This window comes from Arvicanthis niloticus, chromosome 14 (assembly GCF_011762505.2).
Source record: "Arvicanthis niloticus isolate mArvNil1 chromosome 14, mArvNil1.pat.X, whole genome shotgun sequence".
NCBI classification, from domain to species: domain Eukaryota; kingdom Metazoa; phylum Chordata; class Mammalia; order Rodentia; family Muridae; genus Arvicanthis; species Arvicanthis niloticus.
In genome coordinates this window covers 35828412-35848353 of record NC_047671.1, presented here as the reverse complement: position 1 = coordinate 35848353, position 19942 = coordinate 35828412, and the positions used below count along the sequence as shown (strand labels likewise).

Genomic DNA, 19942 nt, shown 5'->3' with positions numbered 1-19942 from the left:
CAGCATCAGCACTGAATCCTTCTCCATGAGTATTTGGAACCACACCGAATGTAGTTGAACATATGCTGGCAGAGTCTTTGATGAGCAGGCATGTCACTGATCAGCATGGGCACAAATTCTGCCATATAATTATTGAGCAGAGAGCATGGAGAGAAACTTACTTGAGTCGTCTTCTCTAGATTGCCATCTATATAGCACTTCTCCTCAGTTACTGCATCTTTTTATGGCCTTTCCCAGAATTGTGTTATCTTATATATAAAATATAACTCAACAAATCCCCAATACAGGAATTCAAAAAGTTTCTCATATTTTTGTCCAGTACTTGCCTCTAATACCATGATTCCATCCTTTAAGTCTCCGAGGAACATACACATTCCAGGCTAGCTTTAATCACAGAACACCAAAGCATAAAGGCATTGCTCCCAACTTCAAGATTAAGGAAAATAGGGACACTATGAGGAATAAGAGCAAGTCACCCCCATGATGGAAAAATTTGAAAGAATATTGCCTCTTAAAATTAGAATTATTTCTGACCTATCTGACATGGTAGGCTTTGTTTGTTTCTTTGTTTTGTTTACATGAACATCTACTTCTAAGCACACTCCCTGAGCTGAGAACTTTTGCATCTAAACCATAGAAAAATCAGTCATGGAAAACAACAACCTCTTGCCCTAAGTCCAGGTGCCACTATCTATCCCTTTTTCTTCCCCCTCTATGGTCATTGGATAGGTTAGTTACCATCTTGCCTGTGGGTTCCCCTCTGTGCTTCCTCCTCTGTCACCTAGAAGCCACCTAGCCATGAGTGTTAGGCCTGTCATCCAACTGATGAGCTCAGAAACAAAACACCAAGACATCCTGTATCAATATTATCCTAAGAAAGTCATTTTTAGGGCAAGAATTTGTCCAGAAAATTGATATCCTCTAAGGTATCAATGGTAAGCGTAGTTTGATTTTTAATCTCAAATATGGCAAAATGGAAAAAAAAAATGTTTAAGCAAGAAACTGTTCCTTGGCTGGGAGATGGCTCAGGTGGCACAATGCTTGCCTTGCAAACATGAGGACCTAATTCAATCTCCAAAATACACTTAAACAAACAAACAAACAAACAAACAAACACCATATGTGGCAGAGAAGGTTTATAATCCCAATGTTGGTGAAATTCAAACAGCTGAGTCCCTGAAGAGTCATTGGCCTGCCAGCTTACAGTCATGGGCAGGCGGGGGTGTGTGTGTGAAGATTTCCTGCACCACAATAAGAGAAGGAAGAAAATATCTTGAGGATGAAACCCTATGCCTCAGACAAGGCTGCATTTTGTAAAGAAGTAAACTCATTTAAAGGAAAAATCTAAGATCAATAGACAGCCTCTTGCTTCTCACAAAGCAACAGCCTAGGAAAATGCTTCCTTGGGGTGTGCATGTATGCACACGCACATGCGCGCGCACACGCACACGCACACGCACACGCACATGCACATGCACATGTGACTTTTCAAGGTAGTTGTGAGAACAGAACAGAATCATAATTGAAAGCTCTGCTGGTTTCTCTCAAAGCCAATGCCTATTTTAGAGGCAGAGCATGGTACTCCATTGACTACAGATGGTGGATTTGGTTTAGGGTCTCAGATGCACACCAAAGTTATGGTTTTTGTTACTGAATTCACCCCTTAATGTAGTAGCGTCTTGTTCCTGAGGATAGCTCCAAACCTCTCTGTGTTTCAAACTAAAGCACTGGTTCTCACCCTTTGAATGCTGTACTCTTTAGTACAGTTCCTCATGTTGTGGTGACCTCCAACCATAAAATCATTTTTGTTGCTACTTCATCATTGTAATTTTGCTACTGTTATGAATCATACTGTGAACAAACAAATGGCGTTCTGTTGTAATTAAGATCAAGTTTTATGTTACATTCACTATAGGCAACCTACTGATTATAGCGTACATATAATTTATGTGTAAAGAGATATGTATTTAGAGGGCAGTTTGATAGTAAATCTATTTAGCAAAATAATAATAATTTACCTCTGGGACCTGTGAGTTTCCCAGCCATGGATTCTTGGCATGTTTACACAACCAGGCACAAGTTTCCTTCTGTGGAGCAGACATTCAATTCAATAAGGAAGTATTTGGTCATCCCCATAACACCTACACCACTATTGTATATATAGACAATTTTAGGGAACTCATTTTTGCTTTTGTTTTGATTTTCTAATTTCATCACCAGAGATTCATCCTTTTGAATAGCTACTTTTAGGAGATCACAGGTAAAAAGCCAATTCTCTGGACAAATAACAAAGCTTTCTTAGCTACTGATGTGTTAATGCAATAAGTCATGTCGTAGAAATTAAATATTAGGCAAGCTCTTTTTACTATGACGGCCAAAGGATTGGAAGGATAAGCTGCTTAAAGTCACACTTCAGATGCTTTCAGGGATAGATCAGGCTGCCCATCAAATGCTTTCAGGGATAGATCAGGCTGCCCATCAAATGCTTTCAGGGATAGACCAGGCTGTCCAGTGGACACTAAAAGTAAATGTCTGTTGTATCCTAGAGAGCAGGACCTTAAGATAGTAATTTGTGAACCTTGGGAACAACTGGTTGACCAACTAAAGCAATGCTCTCGACCTTCCTAATGCTGGGACCCATTAATACAGTTCCCCGTGTTGTGGTGACCTTCAACCATAAAATTGTTGCTACTTCATAACTGTAATTTTGCTAGTGTTATGAATCATATGTAAATATCTGTGTTTTCTAATGGTCTTATGCTCCTGTGAAAGGGTCATTTGAGCCCCGTGTTGAGAACCACTGCAGTACAGCATGCTGCTAGCTGAAAGGACTATGGTCCATCTTCTTGTAATCTGAGGTCTAAAGGATACTGATGGAGGCCAGTCTGTGGAGTCCCTGTAAAGAGGACAGCCTGGGACCCGATAGACTAGATGAGCATGCTGAAGGGACCCACATGACCATGCACAGTGAAGAAGGTCTCACAAATTTTGCCACTCACTGTGTTTTCAGTCACCACTTGGATGACCTATAAGAGTTTCTAGGCCAGTGAATCTCAGCCTGTGGGTCACAATCATTGGAAAGTGCATATTTCTCATGGACTTAGGAACTGAGACACTGAGCACTCTGTAGCAAAATTACAGTTGTAAAGTAGCAATGAAAACAAGTGAATGGTTGGGAGTTACTACAAACCATTGTTCTAGATCATGAGGCTGTTCTCATGGGCCAAATATCAACTCTTTATGAAGTTTAAGAAGTCACACAAGTCTAACCATCTAAAATGGTTCCTTGCCTGAAAACCAGTTCTCAAAATAATCAGCCCACGCTCAAATACACCAATCTGCATAGAAGTCAAGGAAACACCACCTCTACTCAGCAGAGCCCTCCTTATCTTCCCTTCCTTTGTTTCCTGAGTCGTTTCATGTGTCATGAGCTACACATAGGCAAATGGGGATCCATCAGTCTAATATTCACTCATAGAGATAAAGAATAATTCTCAAGAAAAGTGGGTTCAGTGTGGTTATACCTGCTGCTTAGGGCCAGTTCTTGGTTCTACACAGAGCCTGGCACATGGCAAAGGCAACTTCCAGAGCAACGGTATTTCCACTGCAGTTGAATCACTAAGAGATGGCCACCCTTTCCTTCTTGCATGGCCTTTGGTGCAGGCACCATCTGAATCAGTCACAGCTGCGCCTCCAGCAGGCACCTCTGCTTTGTTTCTGCTCGGATCACATTGGCACCATCACTATTTCGAATACCATTGTCTTCCTGATTTTTGTGGAGTTGGGAAGTAGTTGATTAAATCCAGATAGTCGTAGACTGGCTGGGCCTGTGACTAGTCATGCTCCATCTGAGAGACAAAATACACACAGATAGAAAGGACAGCTCAAAACCCAGTTTGGAGCCAGGGTAAGGACTGCCATGTCTACCTCTCTCGTGGTCACCGCTGTTTTGAATTTCGATGTTTTGACTTGTATCATTGCAGATTAATGATTACAGCCATATGCTTGGACAACATCTGAAAGCAGGCGTGTCTTCTGTTAGATTGCTGGGAGTTGTGGTTTAGATCATTGCTCTACCTCCCTATTAGGATACCTCATTTTGTGGATTTTTTTTTTGTCCTTTGGTTTTTTTTGTTTGTTTGTTTGGTTGGTTGGTTGGTTTTATTGGTTGAATTTTTACTTTTAGGTCAATGAATGGCCTCAAGTAAACACAAGGAATAGAGCTGTTTTGATACAGGGATGTTATGACACAGTCTCCCAGACAGGGATGGAAAAGTTCCATTTTTGAGACTACTTCCAAATAATATATAAATCATGGTTTATTTGGAGGGGGGGAATCTGGCATTTCATTTCATTTGAATAGAGATTTAGTAATAATGTAATTTGCACTGTGATGTGGTTTCTTTGGCATAGCCTCACCGAAACGGTCTCCTTCTGAAGAACAGACAAAATGCTTTAATGACAAGAAATAAATCTAGGCTGGCGACAGGGCTCAGCAGGTAAAAGGTGCTTGCCACCAAGCCTGAAATCCTGAGTTCAATCCCTGGGAGAACCGACGGAAGGAAAGAATCAACTGCCATAAGTTGTTGTTTGACCTTCATATGCACTGGCACGGTCCATGCATGACCTTCATATGCACTGGCACGGTCCATGCATGACCTTCATATGCACTGGCACCGTCCATGCATGACCTTCATATGCACTGGCACGGTCCATGCATGCAGCACAGACTCATAACTCACAGGAGTAACACATACACATGCACACACACACACACACACACACACACACACACACACGCACGCACCCGAACAAAAAAATTTAAAGCTATATATGTGAGCCATGTGCTCTTAAATATCCTGTAATACTGTATCTCGTCCTTTCACACTGTAAAAGCTCACTTACTATTCGCTATAAAGCTGGTGTAAGAATTTAACAGGTGGCGTAACTTCATTCTCTACTAAAATTACTACTAATTACCTCCATCTTGACTTTCAGTGTCTCTTCCATTGAGACTCGTGTAACATTGCTCTTATTTTTTCCTTCTGACCAATGCTTCCTTCAAGACCATCTTTCAGAAGCTCTTGTCTATTAAGCTGTGGGGCTGTGGGCTGTGAGAGGCAACTGGGTATCTGGTCAAGCAGGCTTTGAACCTCGGAGACCCTCAGGGACTGTAGGAGTTTGGCCTCGCTCCTGGGCCCCTGGGTCCTTTCACATAGGTCCAGCCCCCCACAGAGAAGTCTGTGGCCATCAGTCACATAGGACAACACTCCTATTAGCCCCTCCACAGGTAGAGGGCATGACTATAGGCCTCAGAGCCTCAAGATAGATATATACCTAAAGGCCAGAGGGTATAGCCAATTAAGCTTTCATTCCCAGACACTCCTCCTTGCAAGAGGTATTTAACCTCAGGCCCGCTCTGAGAATACTGGGGAATAGCTTCATCTATTTTTCTGCCATGAAAATAAATACCTTAAGACCATAGCCTATGACCATGGGGAACTGTGAAAAAGGTTTTCAACTACAAAGCCACAGTCTAATTTTTCGCTGACAACTTCTCTACGTTCCAGCCACAGATACCCAGCCAAGTAAGACTAGACGACCAAGAGTCTCATCCCCATGGAACACAGCCAGAGCTGCTTCTCCTCCCCTCTTCAGCTGTGGGTCGATCCAGTCTGTATGCCCCGTCTTGGCCCTTCTGTGGCCTCTCAGTAGCGCCTGAGAGCCCAAGGGCCTGAGAATCAGTCAGTTTTGGGCTGCCTTTCAACCTAGGGACCCCCAACCCAAAAGCTCCGACCCCCGCAGGACCTCAGACTGTGTCCCTCCACCCCTGGAGCAGAGTCCTGCAGCTTCTCACAGCTCAACGTCCGCCCGGCACCAGCGTGGAGTGAACACAGTCAAATTCCTAAACCTCTCTGAGCTGCAGCCCTAGCCCTTTTAGGGGTGGCAGACATAGGACCCACAATTCAACACAATAGGACCCATGCCTGCACACACAATAACCTAACATTAAGCTACACATTTTACCATGGTTTCCTTTACACTGCACCATGCTGAGGTCATCAAGACTGGTTGAATAATGCTCTATAATTCTCTGAAATGACCATATTTACTCCCCTTCTGTCAATAATTCTCTTAAGCTTTTCCACCAAGCCAGGTTCCCCCTCTCCTTGGTCCTAATCTTTACCCTCTTATCTTCATAGTGCTATTTATCTTATCTTCATAGAACTATTAATTTTCATTGTAAAAAATAAGGCAGTGGTTGGGTGGCAAGTCATAGCTACACTGATAAGAAGAAAAAATTCTAAATCTTCACTTACCTTTTGTGTTAACCAAATTTGACCTAAACCATTGGATGCCAGGTGCTCTCCAGAGAGGAGGGGAAAAAAGCATGAACAAAAAGTAAAAATTCTGCATGGAAAATAATATTAGAATTCTGCCAATAGCCAGTAAAATGATTAAAAGCATATGAAAACACACACACACACACACACACACACACACACACACCACCTTTCCCTAAAGCATCTATGTCTGTATTCAGTCTGAATTGGTTTTCCCACAAACCAGAAAGGACTAGAGCAGAGGAGAGGTGAGCTCTGATAGATACTTATGTAGCGAGTATTTCTTACTTTCAAAAGGTGCTTCACAGCCGAACAGTGCTCACGTCCAACTAGAGATTCACTTTTAAAACATCAGTTGCACAAGTACTATCTGAAATGTTGATGAGAAAACGAACTCCAATGCTTTATTCTGTACAGAGTTCAGACTTGTGGGTTTTTCTTTGCCTTCCTTTGATTTCACAGCTCAGCAGTTGACTGGCCCTGGCAAGCTCCACATGAACATGGCTTGCTATCCTCCTGTGACCTCGAGGGACAACCTTCACTGCCCTGTCTTGCTCTGTTATGCTCTGCCATGCAATGGTGCTTACCTTACACTGGGCAAGAGAGGGCACTGTGCTGGCTTTGTCTGGGTTGGGTCTTTTCTTCCTGTTCTTGCTCTCCACCACCCAAACCGCACCACACATACAAACACGAGCACACAAATCCATCTCTGCCTGCAAACACTGAAGAAAGAACTCAACTAGTAAATCCTTAGTTATCAGGGTAATGTCTTTGACCGCAAGCCACAGATTACTCCGTGAAATTTCAGACTAACAATAGTGAAGTTAACGAAAAAAAAAAAATAAATCAAGTTATCTTATCATTCTTCAGACCCACTAGGGAGCGTTTTCTCCTCAGCAACAGATGGGTTGCCTACACCTCCCAGTAGCATTCCGTAGCAAGAAGATGCTCAACCCTACGAAAATGAAGTATGTTTCAGGTCAACTAAAGTTCAAGCACAAATATATGGCATAGGGGAAGCTCTCAAAAGAGTTATAGAGAACACCATTCCCTTTAACTGTAGCCATTTTCTCTCACATTCTTTGCAGTTCTCAGAGTGTCTTCTGGCCTCTGGGTCAGCCTGCTTGCTCACAAGTTTCCTATGCAAAGGAGACTTTTTATGACAGTTTGATGGGAATGTCTTCATTTAGGAACCATGCCATTTGTTTTGCTTGTTATGCTTGGTTCAGTGCTGGGCTTGGCTTGTGATCCAGATTCCATATGGAATCTTAGTAAATACATTCTTCTCAAAGTAAAATGAATGTCTTTTTCAGTGGAAAGCCCCGTATTGAATTAAACTCCCAAGTGAATAAACGATAAAAGACAGAGTAGGAAACCTCGAGGTGTCTCAGAACTTATGGCTTATGCTTTATATTTCCTCTTAAGTCTTGATTTCCCTGCTTCCCAAGTCACTCTGCATGGGGTTTACAATGTTACATGGCATGAAAACACAAGAAACTAGTGCTTGCTCACTTTGGTGAATACAGTCTATTGGTGTAGTTTAGTACTCAATAAAAATATTACACCTCAGATAACATCCACATTTAAGGAACTCACTTCAATTGCTGTTTTAATTGTCCTCTTAATTTGATGTTTAGTCTTCTAGGATCTATTTTGCTCCTGCTAGCCAGAATTCATACTGGTTTCTTTTTTTTTTGTTTTGTTTTGTTTTGTGTTTTATTGTGATCTTGTTTTCTGTTTTCTCCATTTTAGGAGACTGCCGGAAAGCTGTGATTAAAGGCAGGCTGATTCTAAAAACATACATATTCCTGTTTTATTTCCCCCAAAGGACAAAATACCATTCACTCACTTTGTTTCTGTCTTCAGCCTTCCAGTCCTACTAAAGAACATATGGGGAAAGGGGCCTTTAATGCCACTGGAATCTGTTGCAACTCTATTTAATTAGGTCTTTTTTGCTTTATTTGTTGACTAGTTTTCCTAATTGATTCGCTGTCATATCCCACAAAACCCAATCCTATCATTTTAATACTTGGTATCTCAAAAACCTGAATCTCTTCATCACCTGAAGATCACGAAGTTCCCCTCTGTGAGCTCTACCAACCCTGACTTTCCAACAACCACCTTCCTCTAACCTCACCTACCGCCTCTTCCTCCTCTTCCTCTCCCTTCTGGACTCAACATCAGCTTCAATCTTCCCTCGATTCCATCTCTCACTGATGGTAGAGAAAGATCCCATTTTATAATCCTGCCATGGAAACCTTTCTTGACTCCACTCAACTTTCATTTCCTTCTGTCTTTTTTGAAAGCACTTCCTTCTCCTAGCTCTAATTTTGAATGTCTAACTGTTGAAGTTTCTGTGGTTTGCTGGTATCAGGAATGAACACACTTTAGACTTTCCTTTACGTTTCCTGCTCCATCAGGGCTAAATGCTCATCAGTCACTGACATGTGAGCTAGTCGTAAATCTGATGTCTTTTTCTCACCTGTCCAATTCTTTTTTTTTTTTTTTTTTTTTTTTTTTTTTAACGTTTTATAGAGTGATGACTCCACCTTGCTGGAAGCCAGGAAAAAGTGTTTCCAACAATTCTAGATGGAGCGTTTCTCTCCACGCCTCAGTTCTTAAACAGGAAACTTGAAACTTTTTCCAAATTTTTTTACCTATAGTTTTATATTTTTAATATTCTTATTATGGACATTCTACCTGTATTTGTTCTCCATATTCTAATCCCTTCGTCTGACATTTTCCTTTTTAAAGGATCCTTTTCTACATGAATAGTTCTAAAAAACCATTGACATAGAATTGCAGGCTTATGTTTCCTGTTTTGGCTGGGTTTACTGAGGCTCAATTCTAGGACTATGTCAGTCTCCTCGAGTTCAGAATACAATCATTGTTTTCCTCTTCCTCCAGTTTGCTTTTGCTCCTTTCTTCCATCCTGGCCGGGGCTGCCACCTTCCAGAATAAAGTATTGCCATATGTGGTCCCATTATACCCTTATCTGCAAAACAGCCATTTATCGATGCCATGGTCATGTTGGCCTGTTAGTCACAAACCACCAGGTTAACATGCTCGACACAGTTATGGCTTCGTTCTTGCTGAATGACTCCTATCACAGTAAAATCCACATCTCAGCTCTGCTCTCATGGCTACCCATGTCCCTGCAGCCTGTTAACCTATGGGACTCAAGCTGCCTACACTGAACATAAGACATGCCAGCTTTGTTTTTTCTCTAACTGGTCACATGGAATATTTTCCCCATTCTTTTCCTTGAAGCCTATTTGCATAGTTATGTTCATAAAATGTGTTTCTTGTAATAAAACACAAAGTTGAATGTTGTCTTTTTAATCTAGTGTGGAAAATGCATTCTCTTTCACTTTTGTTACTTTTAATTTTTATTCTCCTGGCTTTTTGAAACAGAGTCTAGCTCTTTAGCCCAGGCTTGACTAGAACACATTATGTAGCGTGGGCTGGCCTTGAACTCATGACAAATCTTTCCACTTCAGCCTTACATTTACTAAGATTGGGTATGAGCCATTGTTTCCAGCAACACGTCTTCTAATTGTGTTGCTTAAACTATTTGTATTTACTATAATTGTTGATTTAAAAAAAAAAACAGGGTTGTTAGAGGAATGCTGCAAGAGGCAGCAAGGTAGGCAATGATAAGAGTACCGCCCCTCACCAATTATCAACACATTTGGCTGTGTTTCGAGTTGTCTTCCTGTATTAATCCTCTCAATGACCATGTATGGGTGGGTTGGTGTTTTCTTTTCTCTCTTATTACCCTTCCTTCTTTGGGGATCAGTTAATTTATCATATTTGATGTTTGGTTGCCCATCTCGCCTGTCAACTTTAGCTTCCCCTCTTGCATATCTGCATGCACTAGTGGTTACTATATAAGTTAAAATAAATGCCTTTGACTTTCAGTATACATATTTCAAAACTATTTCAAGAAAATATAAACAAATTAATAATTATTTATTTTGTTTTTTGTTCTCCTGACTGTGCTATTGATTACTGTAACTGGGTTTGTACAGGTGCACTATAAACGGTCTTGGACACTTTTGCCTTAAAAAGCCCATTATCTAAGAGAATTAGTGTTCTGTATGGCAAAACTATGGATACGTCAAAGCTTATTTTATTGACTGACCTATTTGTGTTTTGTATTATTCTACCATTGCTTCTTACAGAACAAGACTATTTGTTGATATTTCCTTTTGTAATTTAAAACTTCTCTTAATTATTTTTGGCTCAATAAGTCTATCAGTAGTGGATCCTTTAACTGTTCTTCTGGCCAAAAATATCTTTATTTAATCTTAAGTTTTGAAGACTATTTTTAGTGGACTAAAATTCTGAATTGACATTGTTTTATAGTAGGTTTTGTTTTCTCTTATTATTTAAAAAAAAAATCTGAGGTCATTATTTTGTGGCCTCCATTTTTTTCTGCAGAGATCCCATAGAAAGAGATATATGGAAAAGAAGAAAGTTTTATAGTATGTAACAGATATAGAATGATTTCACTAGAGACTTCTGGAAAACTGTATGATATTAGCCTTTGTTACTTATGTATTCACCAACTCTAATCTATATTAGCTACTCTTATTATTGTTGTGATCAAATACCTTACAAGAAGCAATTTAATGAAGAGTTGATTTTGGCTAAGGTTTGAGGGTACATTCACCACAACAGCAACTGGAAACTTCTTCAAGGATACACTCAGGGGTATATCTCCTAAGTGAGTCCTAATCAGAACAAGTTGACAAGAAGAATCAACCATCATTCCCTTTGCCGACTTGACAGTGTCACTTTTAAGCTATATCCTTCCACACCCAGCCTAGAAGGCTCCTACTTTTCACACAGCAGTCTCAATGCCATCCAAAAGCCAAGGTCAAAGTCCATCAGGGACTCAAGACAATCCCTTAACCATGAGTCCTCATAAAATAAAATAGCCACAGATTTCTAATGTACACTCACAGAACATGCATTCCCATCCAAAAGGAAGAAACTGAAATAGCAAGCAAAGATCAAGCCAAAGTAACATTAAAATAAGCAGGGGAACCACCAGTCCCTGCGGTTCTGTTATATCATCTAGACATTTGTTTGTTTGTTTTAGTTATTTGTTTATCGGAGTGGGGTGTGTGTGTGTGTGTGTGTGTGTGTGTGTGTATGTGTGTGTTTACATGCTCATGGAATGCCACAATGTGCATGTGAAGGTTGGAGGACAACCAGCAGGAGTTTATTCTCTCTTTGCATGGGTTCCAGGGGTCTAACTCAGCTTCACCAGGCTTGACGGAAAGCCCAGTGTACTCATCGAGTCCTCTCATCTCCCACTCGGAGGCTCATTATGCTGTCATATGGATTCAAGATATCACCCACTAAAGGGTGTCTTCCCACATCAGTCACTCCTCTTTGGAAATTCCCTCAAAGACAAACTAAGAGGTGTGTCTCCCGGGTGATTCTAAATCCAGTCTATTGGCAATGAAGATTGAAGGCAAGATGCCAGGTATTCATCTACCAACTTGATTGGTGGTCTCGCCTGTGGTGGATCTTACTCCAAACTCAGAAAGAAGGTGTAGGTACTTGCAGTAAAAAGAAGCCAAGGAGAGAGTGTGGACAGGCCTGTTTTCCTGCTCTCTGGTGGCACCTTCATTTTCAGACATATTGGCACATTAGATCTTGATGTTATTGAGAGGAGAATTCTAGCCTCCTTTCCTATTGGGTTTCCCAGCACTGCACCCAGGTTTAAGGATTAGAAGATCAATCAATCTTATAAACAATGAGCATACATGTCAGACAATACTTCTTTATTCCCCTCCAAGGTCATATCCACTCATGTAACAGCATAGTTTGATCTCTTAATTGCCAAAGAAGTTAAATTCACCAGACTAGTTGGAATTTTCTTCTTTCCTTTCTCTCTCTCTCTCTCTCTCTCTCTCTCTCTCTCTCTCTCTCTCTCTCTCCTTTCGAACTTAGGAGTTATAGGCAATTGTGACTTGCTGGGAACTGAATTTAGGTCCCCTGTAAGAACAGTACTTTTTTGATATTATATTTACATTTCAGGTTTTATCCCCTTACCCAATCCCCACCACCACCCAGGAACCTCCTATCCCATCCCCCTTCTTCATGCTTCTATGAGAATGTGCCCCCCGCCTACCCCACCACTCCCCCCTCCCCACCCTTGAATTCCCCTACACACTCAGTGTTCAGTTTTCATGGGACCAAGGATCTTCTCTCCCACCTATGCCTGACAAGGCCATCCTCCCCTACATGTACAGATGGAGTCATGGGTCCCTCCCTGTGTGCTCCCAGGCTAGTGGTTTAGATTCTGTGGAGCTCTGGTTGGTTGGTATTGTTGCTCTCTTCATGGGGCCACAAATCCTTTCAGCTCCTTCAGTCTTCTCTCTAACTTCTCCATTGGGAAACCCTTGATCAGATCAGTGGTTAGCTGTGAGCATCTGCCTCTGAATGTGTCAGACTCTGGCAGACCTCTAAGGAGACAGTTATATCAGGCTCTTGTCAGCATGCACTTCCTGACATCCACATCAGTGTCTACCTTTGGTGACTGCACATGGGATGGATACCCAGGTGGAATGGTCTCCAGCCAGCCCTTCCTTCAGTTTCTGTCCCACACTTTGCCTCTATATGCTCCCTTGAGTATTTTGTTATTCCTTCTAAGTAGGATGGAGGCATCCATACTTGGTCTTCCTTCTTCATGAACTTCATGTGGTCTGTGAGTTGAATCTTGGCTATTTCAAGCTTTTGGGCTAATATCCACTTATCAGTGAGTAAATACCATGTGTGTTCTTTTGTGATTGGGTTACCTCACTCAAGATGATATTTTCTAGTTCCATCCATTTACCTAAGAATTTCTCGAATTCATTATTTTTAATAGCTGAGTAATACTCCATTGTGTAACTCGAATGGCTGAGAAGCACCTTAAGAAATGCTCAACATCCTCAATCATCAGGGAAATGCAAATCAAAACAACCCTGAGATACCACTTCGCACCAGTCAGAATGGCTAAGATCAAAAACTCAAGTGATAGTAGATGCTGGAGAGGATGTGGAGAAAAAGGAACACTCCTCCATTGTTGGTGGGATTGTAAGCTGGTACAACCACTCTGGAAATCAGTCTGGTGGTTTCCTCAGAAAATTACCTGAGGCATTACCTGAGGATCCAGCTATACCATTCTTGGGCATATACTTAGAAGATGTTCTATAACAAGGACACATGCTCCACTGTGTTCATAGCAGCCTTATTTATAATAGAAAGAGCAGTACTCTTAACCACTATGCTATTTCTCTTGTCCTGATAATTGAAATTAGCAATGTTAATTTCCATATAACTTGATCTTGCTGTAACTTTGAAATAAGATTTCCAGACTTAGACTTTATCTAATGAGTTGTATTACTTTCAGCCAACGATGATAAGGCGTCCACCAACAGTTATTTGTTACATCTGCGGCCGTGAATATGGGACCAAATCTATTAGCATCCATGAGCCACAGTGTCTGAAAAAATGGCACAATGAGAACAATCTGTTGCCTAAAGAACTCAGGAGACCAGAACCAAAAAAACCAGAAGTCAGAACCATTACTGGTAAGTTCTAACAAGAGAGGTTGGGGGAGAGAGTGAGTTCAGAGATTTTTTTTTTTTTTTTTTTTTTTTTTTTTACTAGTTTGAACATCACTTACTGTCTTAAAAGAAGTCAAATTTGATTTTTAAAACACATCCTGATAAGCCCTTAGAAACAGTGATGGATCATGGGAGTGTTCACGAATTTTGTTTATTGCCTTGCTTGTTCTTTGACTGTTTGTGTTTATTGTCTTGCTTGTTCCTTGACTATTTGCATCTATTGTATTGCTAGTTTCTCAACCTAGAACTGATGTTAATACTTGCATGTAATTCAAATGATATGAAACCAAAAAGGAGGAGGGGGTATGGGATAGGGGGTTCTAGGGAGGGAAATGGGGAAAGGAGATGACATCTGAAATGTAAATAAATAAAATATCCAATAAAAATAAAAAAATTAAAATTTTTAAAAAGTCAAATTTGATTTTTAAAACACATTCTGGAATGTCTGTCCAGTGGTGTCTTCAGATGCTGAGACATAGAGATGTTTTGTCCTGTCAACACCTAGTGAGAGGGACCCATTAAAATTTACCTTTTTTCTAAATGATTTTTGTATACTATCATGCATGTTATTTTTAAAAGCATAAAGCTTAAAGACTTTTGAGGATATTGACAGACTTGTTTCATTTATAAATGTGTCTTAAGTACCAAACTCAAAATGCCCACCAGGTCAAATAGTCAGGTTACAAAATTGCAAAACGTGTTTCTTGTCTGAACAAAGAGGGGAGATGCCCCCATCCAGCTGCTGATGTCATTAAGAAACAGCCCAAGAGAGTTATAATTTTGAATGAATGAAAAGAGAACCAGAAAGCTAGACATCTGGATGAAATGTTCAGATTTTTATTTTTTTTATTTTTTCAACCAGTATTATAAGGTGCTATTCACCCCAAGTGAAAGAAGAACTGTACATTCGCAGGAGAGGGTTCCCAGAGTGCTATGTTTCCTCAGAATATGAACAGAGTTAAGAGAAGAAAAAAATACATGTCAAATTGTATAGGTAGATATAAATTTACATAATTGCCATGCAAATTCAGTCTCAATTATCATATTTCTATCATTGATTTTTTTTCATTTGATTTCCTCATTCTTTAAGGGATATTTGATTTTAAGAGAAGCATATTTCAATGTCCTTTTCCTGTGCTGTCATAGCTACTATGCAGGCTGTTTATCATTGGACAGTGTGATCTGAGAAAATGACAGTGCATTGAGTGAAATCAAGGTTGCTATAAGTTCGAGATACTATTGAAATCCAGCTATTCACAGTTCATGGCAAGAAGGGACTTAAAGGTTGAAAGGAATTTGGAATAAATATACTGGGGCTGGAGAGATGACTCAGAGCCAAAGAGCCTTGAACTGCTATTGGCAGAGGACCAAAGTTCTGTTCTCAGCATACACATGGAAGCTCACAACCATCCATAGCTCCAGTTCTAGCAGATCCAACGCCCTCTTCTGATCTCCTCTAGCATAAGGCACACATGTGGTGTACATGCATACATGCAGGCAAAACACCCATACACATATAAAATAAAATAAAATAAAATAAGATAAAATAAAATAAAAAACAAAACTGAACTATCCACCCATGGAAATCATAGCATTTGACTCTAGAGAGACTACCTAGAACTTCTGACTTGGCACACAAAATAATCTTCCCTAATTCTCTGCATCACTTTTTCTGCTTGATCTTTATCATTGGCTAGAAGAAGTGGGAATGATGAGGGACAACCCCTGGGGCATGTGGAGAGCTCACTGTTTGCCACTGTTGGCAGAATGAATGGGTAGATCCGTTTCACTTGCCTGCAGTTTTCCTCTCGGCTTCATGCTACTTTTATCTCTGAAGGTGCCTTTCTCCTTTATGTAAATAAAATTGGCATCCCCCTTCACACACTTAGTGCAATACTTCTTTTTCTGGATCAGCAGTCAGAGGCCTATGCAGAAACATTGCAATGCAAAAGTCAATGTTACCCTTTACTCTACAGTTTTCAAAGCACGCAAAATGCACATTCATGTTCTGGAGAAATGGTTCAGTCATTACGTACACAGACTGCTCCTGCAGGGGAGGGACCTGAGTTCATTTCCCTGTACCCATATCTGCCAGCTCACAATTACCAGTAACTCCAGCTCCAACATATCCAACATCTCTGGCCCCCATAGGCATATGTATTAATGTACACACACACACGCACGCGCGCACACACACACAATTAAAAATAAAAGCAAATCATTAAACACACATTCATAACCTGTATAATAGTAATACTTGCTTTATCTAAAGGAGAAATATCAGGCTGTACAAGGTTGAAATCTCTATTAAAAGCAGGCATGCCAAGAATCTAAAGGATTGTTATGGTTGTGTGAGCCATTAAGACAGAAATCATGAACGTAGCTTAGTGTTTAATGGAGTAACATACACTGGCCAATGATAAAAACAGATCCATCTTGAGTGCTTGGCCACATTTGAGGGACCTATTTTCAGAGATCTTGGGGCATAGTCAACTTAATGTACTAAAGTCATTCTATTTAAATAAGGCTTATTAAAGTTAAGCCCCACATTGTTCCTCTAAATGAAGCCATATGCTTTTTCTCTACCGTGTGCCAACAAAGAAGATCACACATTTCTTAGCTCTCTTTTTGTTTGATTAAGGGCACTTCCTCCCCTCAGCTTATTTTGTTTGCATTCTTTACTTTAATTAGTTAAAGAACGTCTGTGGTTATGGCCACGAAAAGATGATGTGTTTTTAGAGTATAATTCATCTTACATTCACTCTCAGTTGTCAGTTTGGGTCTCCGAAAACATTCCAGGGAAGTATCGCATAAAAGGAAAATACAAACACGCGTTCTTTTTCCACTGTAAGCTTTATATTTATAACCAACAGAAAGAACGCCAAAAGTTTTATTTGCAAGATAACAATGTGTAAGCAAAGATGTTAATAATTATCGAAGAATGCATATCATAAAAAGAAACTATATCTTTCTCTTTTTAATATTCAAAGCAAAAAAAAAAAGCCTCCAGTTCACAGCTGAAAGAAGGTTCAACACTATTATTTATTTATTAAGTTCCGGCAAAGTCACATGATTTGCCTGAAAACACCAGTCAAAAGGTATTCCCTGTGACTGTTTTCCATAAATAATAGATTATGGTTTCTGAGAGTGTAAACTAACCCATTTCCTTCATATGTAAAAGGGAAAGTAAAATAAGGACAGTAAAATGGTAAAATGGGTTAATGAATATATATATTTATTATATATATAATATAAGAATTATATATATAATATATAACATATATTATATATACCATTTTATATACCATTTTTATATATGTGGATATATATATATATATTATATATCATTTAATTTTTTTCCTCCTTCTTCCCTTTCTCTTTGCAGCCAAAGGGTTCTATGATCTTGACGCCTTAAACGAAGCTGCTTGGACCAGTGCCCAGAGCCAATTGGTTCCCTGCAATGTTTGCGGGCGGACCTTCCTGCCAGACAGACTAATTGTTCACCAGCGATCTTGTAAACCCAAAGCCGCCAAGTAAAGCCCTTTCCTCAGCACTGAGTGTTATAGGAGTAAATGCCTTCCAATCTGAGGGCGACGAGATGGAAAGGAGAGGAAGCCAGGAGAACTGGAGTTGATGGAGCACTGGCCCAGCCCAGAGGAACCAGCTCTGTATGGAAGTGGCCAGGTTCTTTCCAGCTAATAGGGGACCGTGTCACACTTTGTGTCGGGAGGAATTACTAGCAGGCTGCTTCTTATCAGAGCTGGAAGTTTTGTCCAAAGGACATTTCTCAGGCAATTGTTGCCAGATTTCTCTCATTCTGGTTTTCTCAACAAGGTTTTGTACCTCCGAGTGAGGCTTATGTCTGGTGAACAGAGGCTTATAAAGGCAATTTGAGGCAATTCTAGGTTGTAGGCAGTACAGACTTCCGTCCTCATCCTTTGCTTTCTGACCCATGGATGCTTTTACAGTGGCTGAGAAGTTTCGTTTTCTTGTAGAATCATCTGACAGGATAGATTAACTTTAAAGGGCTGAAGATGTTAGTAATATAAAAACTGTATTTAGCGCTGTTTCTAAGAGCAAGAATTGCTGTTTCTAATAGCAAGATATCGCCTAACCAATAGCACCAGCCTCACGTGTCAGGAGACCTCTGTAACACAATTCATCAAAATGGGTGGAGGTGAGCTCCTTCCTCCTGTAGAGGTCTAGCAAGGGTTCTTTGGGTTTTATAGATTCTTCATTGTTTTTTTTTTTTTTTTTTTTTTTTTTTAATAAAAGCCTGGCAGGAAGTTCTTTGCCTCCCTGCCCAGACCCAGGCACCCTAAGTAGGCTGTGAAAGAGCTTTGTATTTTTGAGACTTTGAATGTGTTTTAATCCAGGAAGGGCTCTCCTGGAAGGAGGCCTGGGGCCAGAGAGGTGCTCTGCCCAGGAAACTCTGCTCTCCTGGACAGACTTGGCTTTGCCTAGACTCCCAGCATTCTACTTGGGATCTTTGTTCCTGATTAGGCTGAATTCCAAGACCATGAAGATCCACTGGGTTCCTGCAGTCCTTCCCTCCTCCAGCTCACCAAGGGCAGCCAGTTAGAAATCACAGGCAAATTCATTCAACCTTCTATTTCGGTCTCACATTCTACTTATTATCTGGGGTTGGGTTAGGGTAATTGTGCCAACCACTCTTTTCTTTTCTGTTTGCCAAAGGAACAAGAGGGGTTTTTTGTTTGTTTGTTTGTTTTTTGTTTTGTTTTGGGTTTTTTTTGTTTTGTTTTGTTTTTCCCTAAAGCCTAGAGATACTCTGAGACAAGAGTCTTATGAAAGGGTTGGCAATGAATGACTCCATTTAATGATAGCTCTATCCTTTCATCTTACTAAGCTAAATGATGGAAGGTAGCATAGTTAGTTGAGTGTACTGGGTGAGGGGTGGGGGTCCAGGAATTGTGCTAAGGGCTTTGTATACAGCAACACATGTACATCTCATATCAGCTCCACACATTGGTGGAGTTATGTTTATTTTGCAAATAAGAAAACCCATACATCGACTAAACAGCTAACTTGGGGTCACACGAAAGATTGAGGTAAGCAACAAAATAAAGAAATAAACAGTACTAGCTGAGCTTTCAGGCCAGCTATAATTTGTTGCAGTTTATGACAGATATCAGCACCACCAATACAATTATCCCCACAGACATGAATGCTCTAACAAAGGTGACATTAAGGCAAACAAGAATCCTGGCCCCCTTGGCATTCTCCTGCTCATCTAGGTTTATCTTAGGCTGAGGTGAAAACAAAATTTAGAAGTAGACCATGATACAGGTTTTGAAAATTACTTTAATATTTTGCTGATATTCCCGGAATAAGTGGGGGAGGGGGAGGGGAGAGGTAGAGCAAACATTCTGGCCTTGTCTTTGAAAAGAGTTGCAACTAAGCATCATAAGGAGACTCACAGGCACAGCCAAATAACAGCAGCTTCACTTCTGAGTTCCTGAAGTGTTTGTAAATGAGGGGCTCTTCCAGAGATTATCACGTCCTAGGAGAACTGTGAACTGGCTTGAAAAATCCATCAAGAAATTTACTGCGGGGAATCCACATGGGGTTCCAGCTGAGCTGGTCCTCAAATGTTCCATAGAGTTAAACATGGAGAAAGAAAGTTCAGTTGTAATGACGTCATCCTCAAGTTCTGATCCGTGATGAAGGTAAGTTATCAAAACCTTGCCATGTGTAAGCATGAGCTCACCAGCTCCTGGCCAGCTACCCCTTCACCTCTGAGAGTTCACATCTGTTGAAGATCTATGCAGTTCTCAAAAGAAAATCATTGAACAATGGTTGGCACCTCCACAACTCATGAATTTGAACCTTATAGCTTGCATACAAATCCCCTACATGATAAAGAAGATGTAGATGAAGCTACACAGAACTCCCCATTAACCCAGGTAACTATTGGTGTGAAATCTAATGCCATTAAAAACACCTAATAAA

At 40.4% G+C, this 19942-nt stretch overlaps 1 protein-coding gene across 1 annotated transcript in view; it reads left to right on the top strand.

The window, feature by feature from the left end:
- Znf475 (zinc finger protein 475) overlaps positions 1 to 19942 on the top strand; it is a 20901-nt gene extending 959 nt beyond the window's left edge. Inside the window, exons 2-3 of the mRNA XM_034518492.2 lie at positions 13756 to 13936; positions 17358 to 19942. Coding sequence (XP_034374383.1) covers positions 13756 to 13936; positions 17358 to 17509 — 333 coding nt within the window. The 3' untranslated portion in view covers positions 17510 to 19942. The remainder of the gene's footprint in view (positions 1 to 13755; positions 13937 to 17357) is intronic.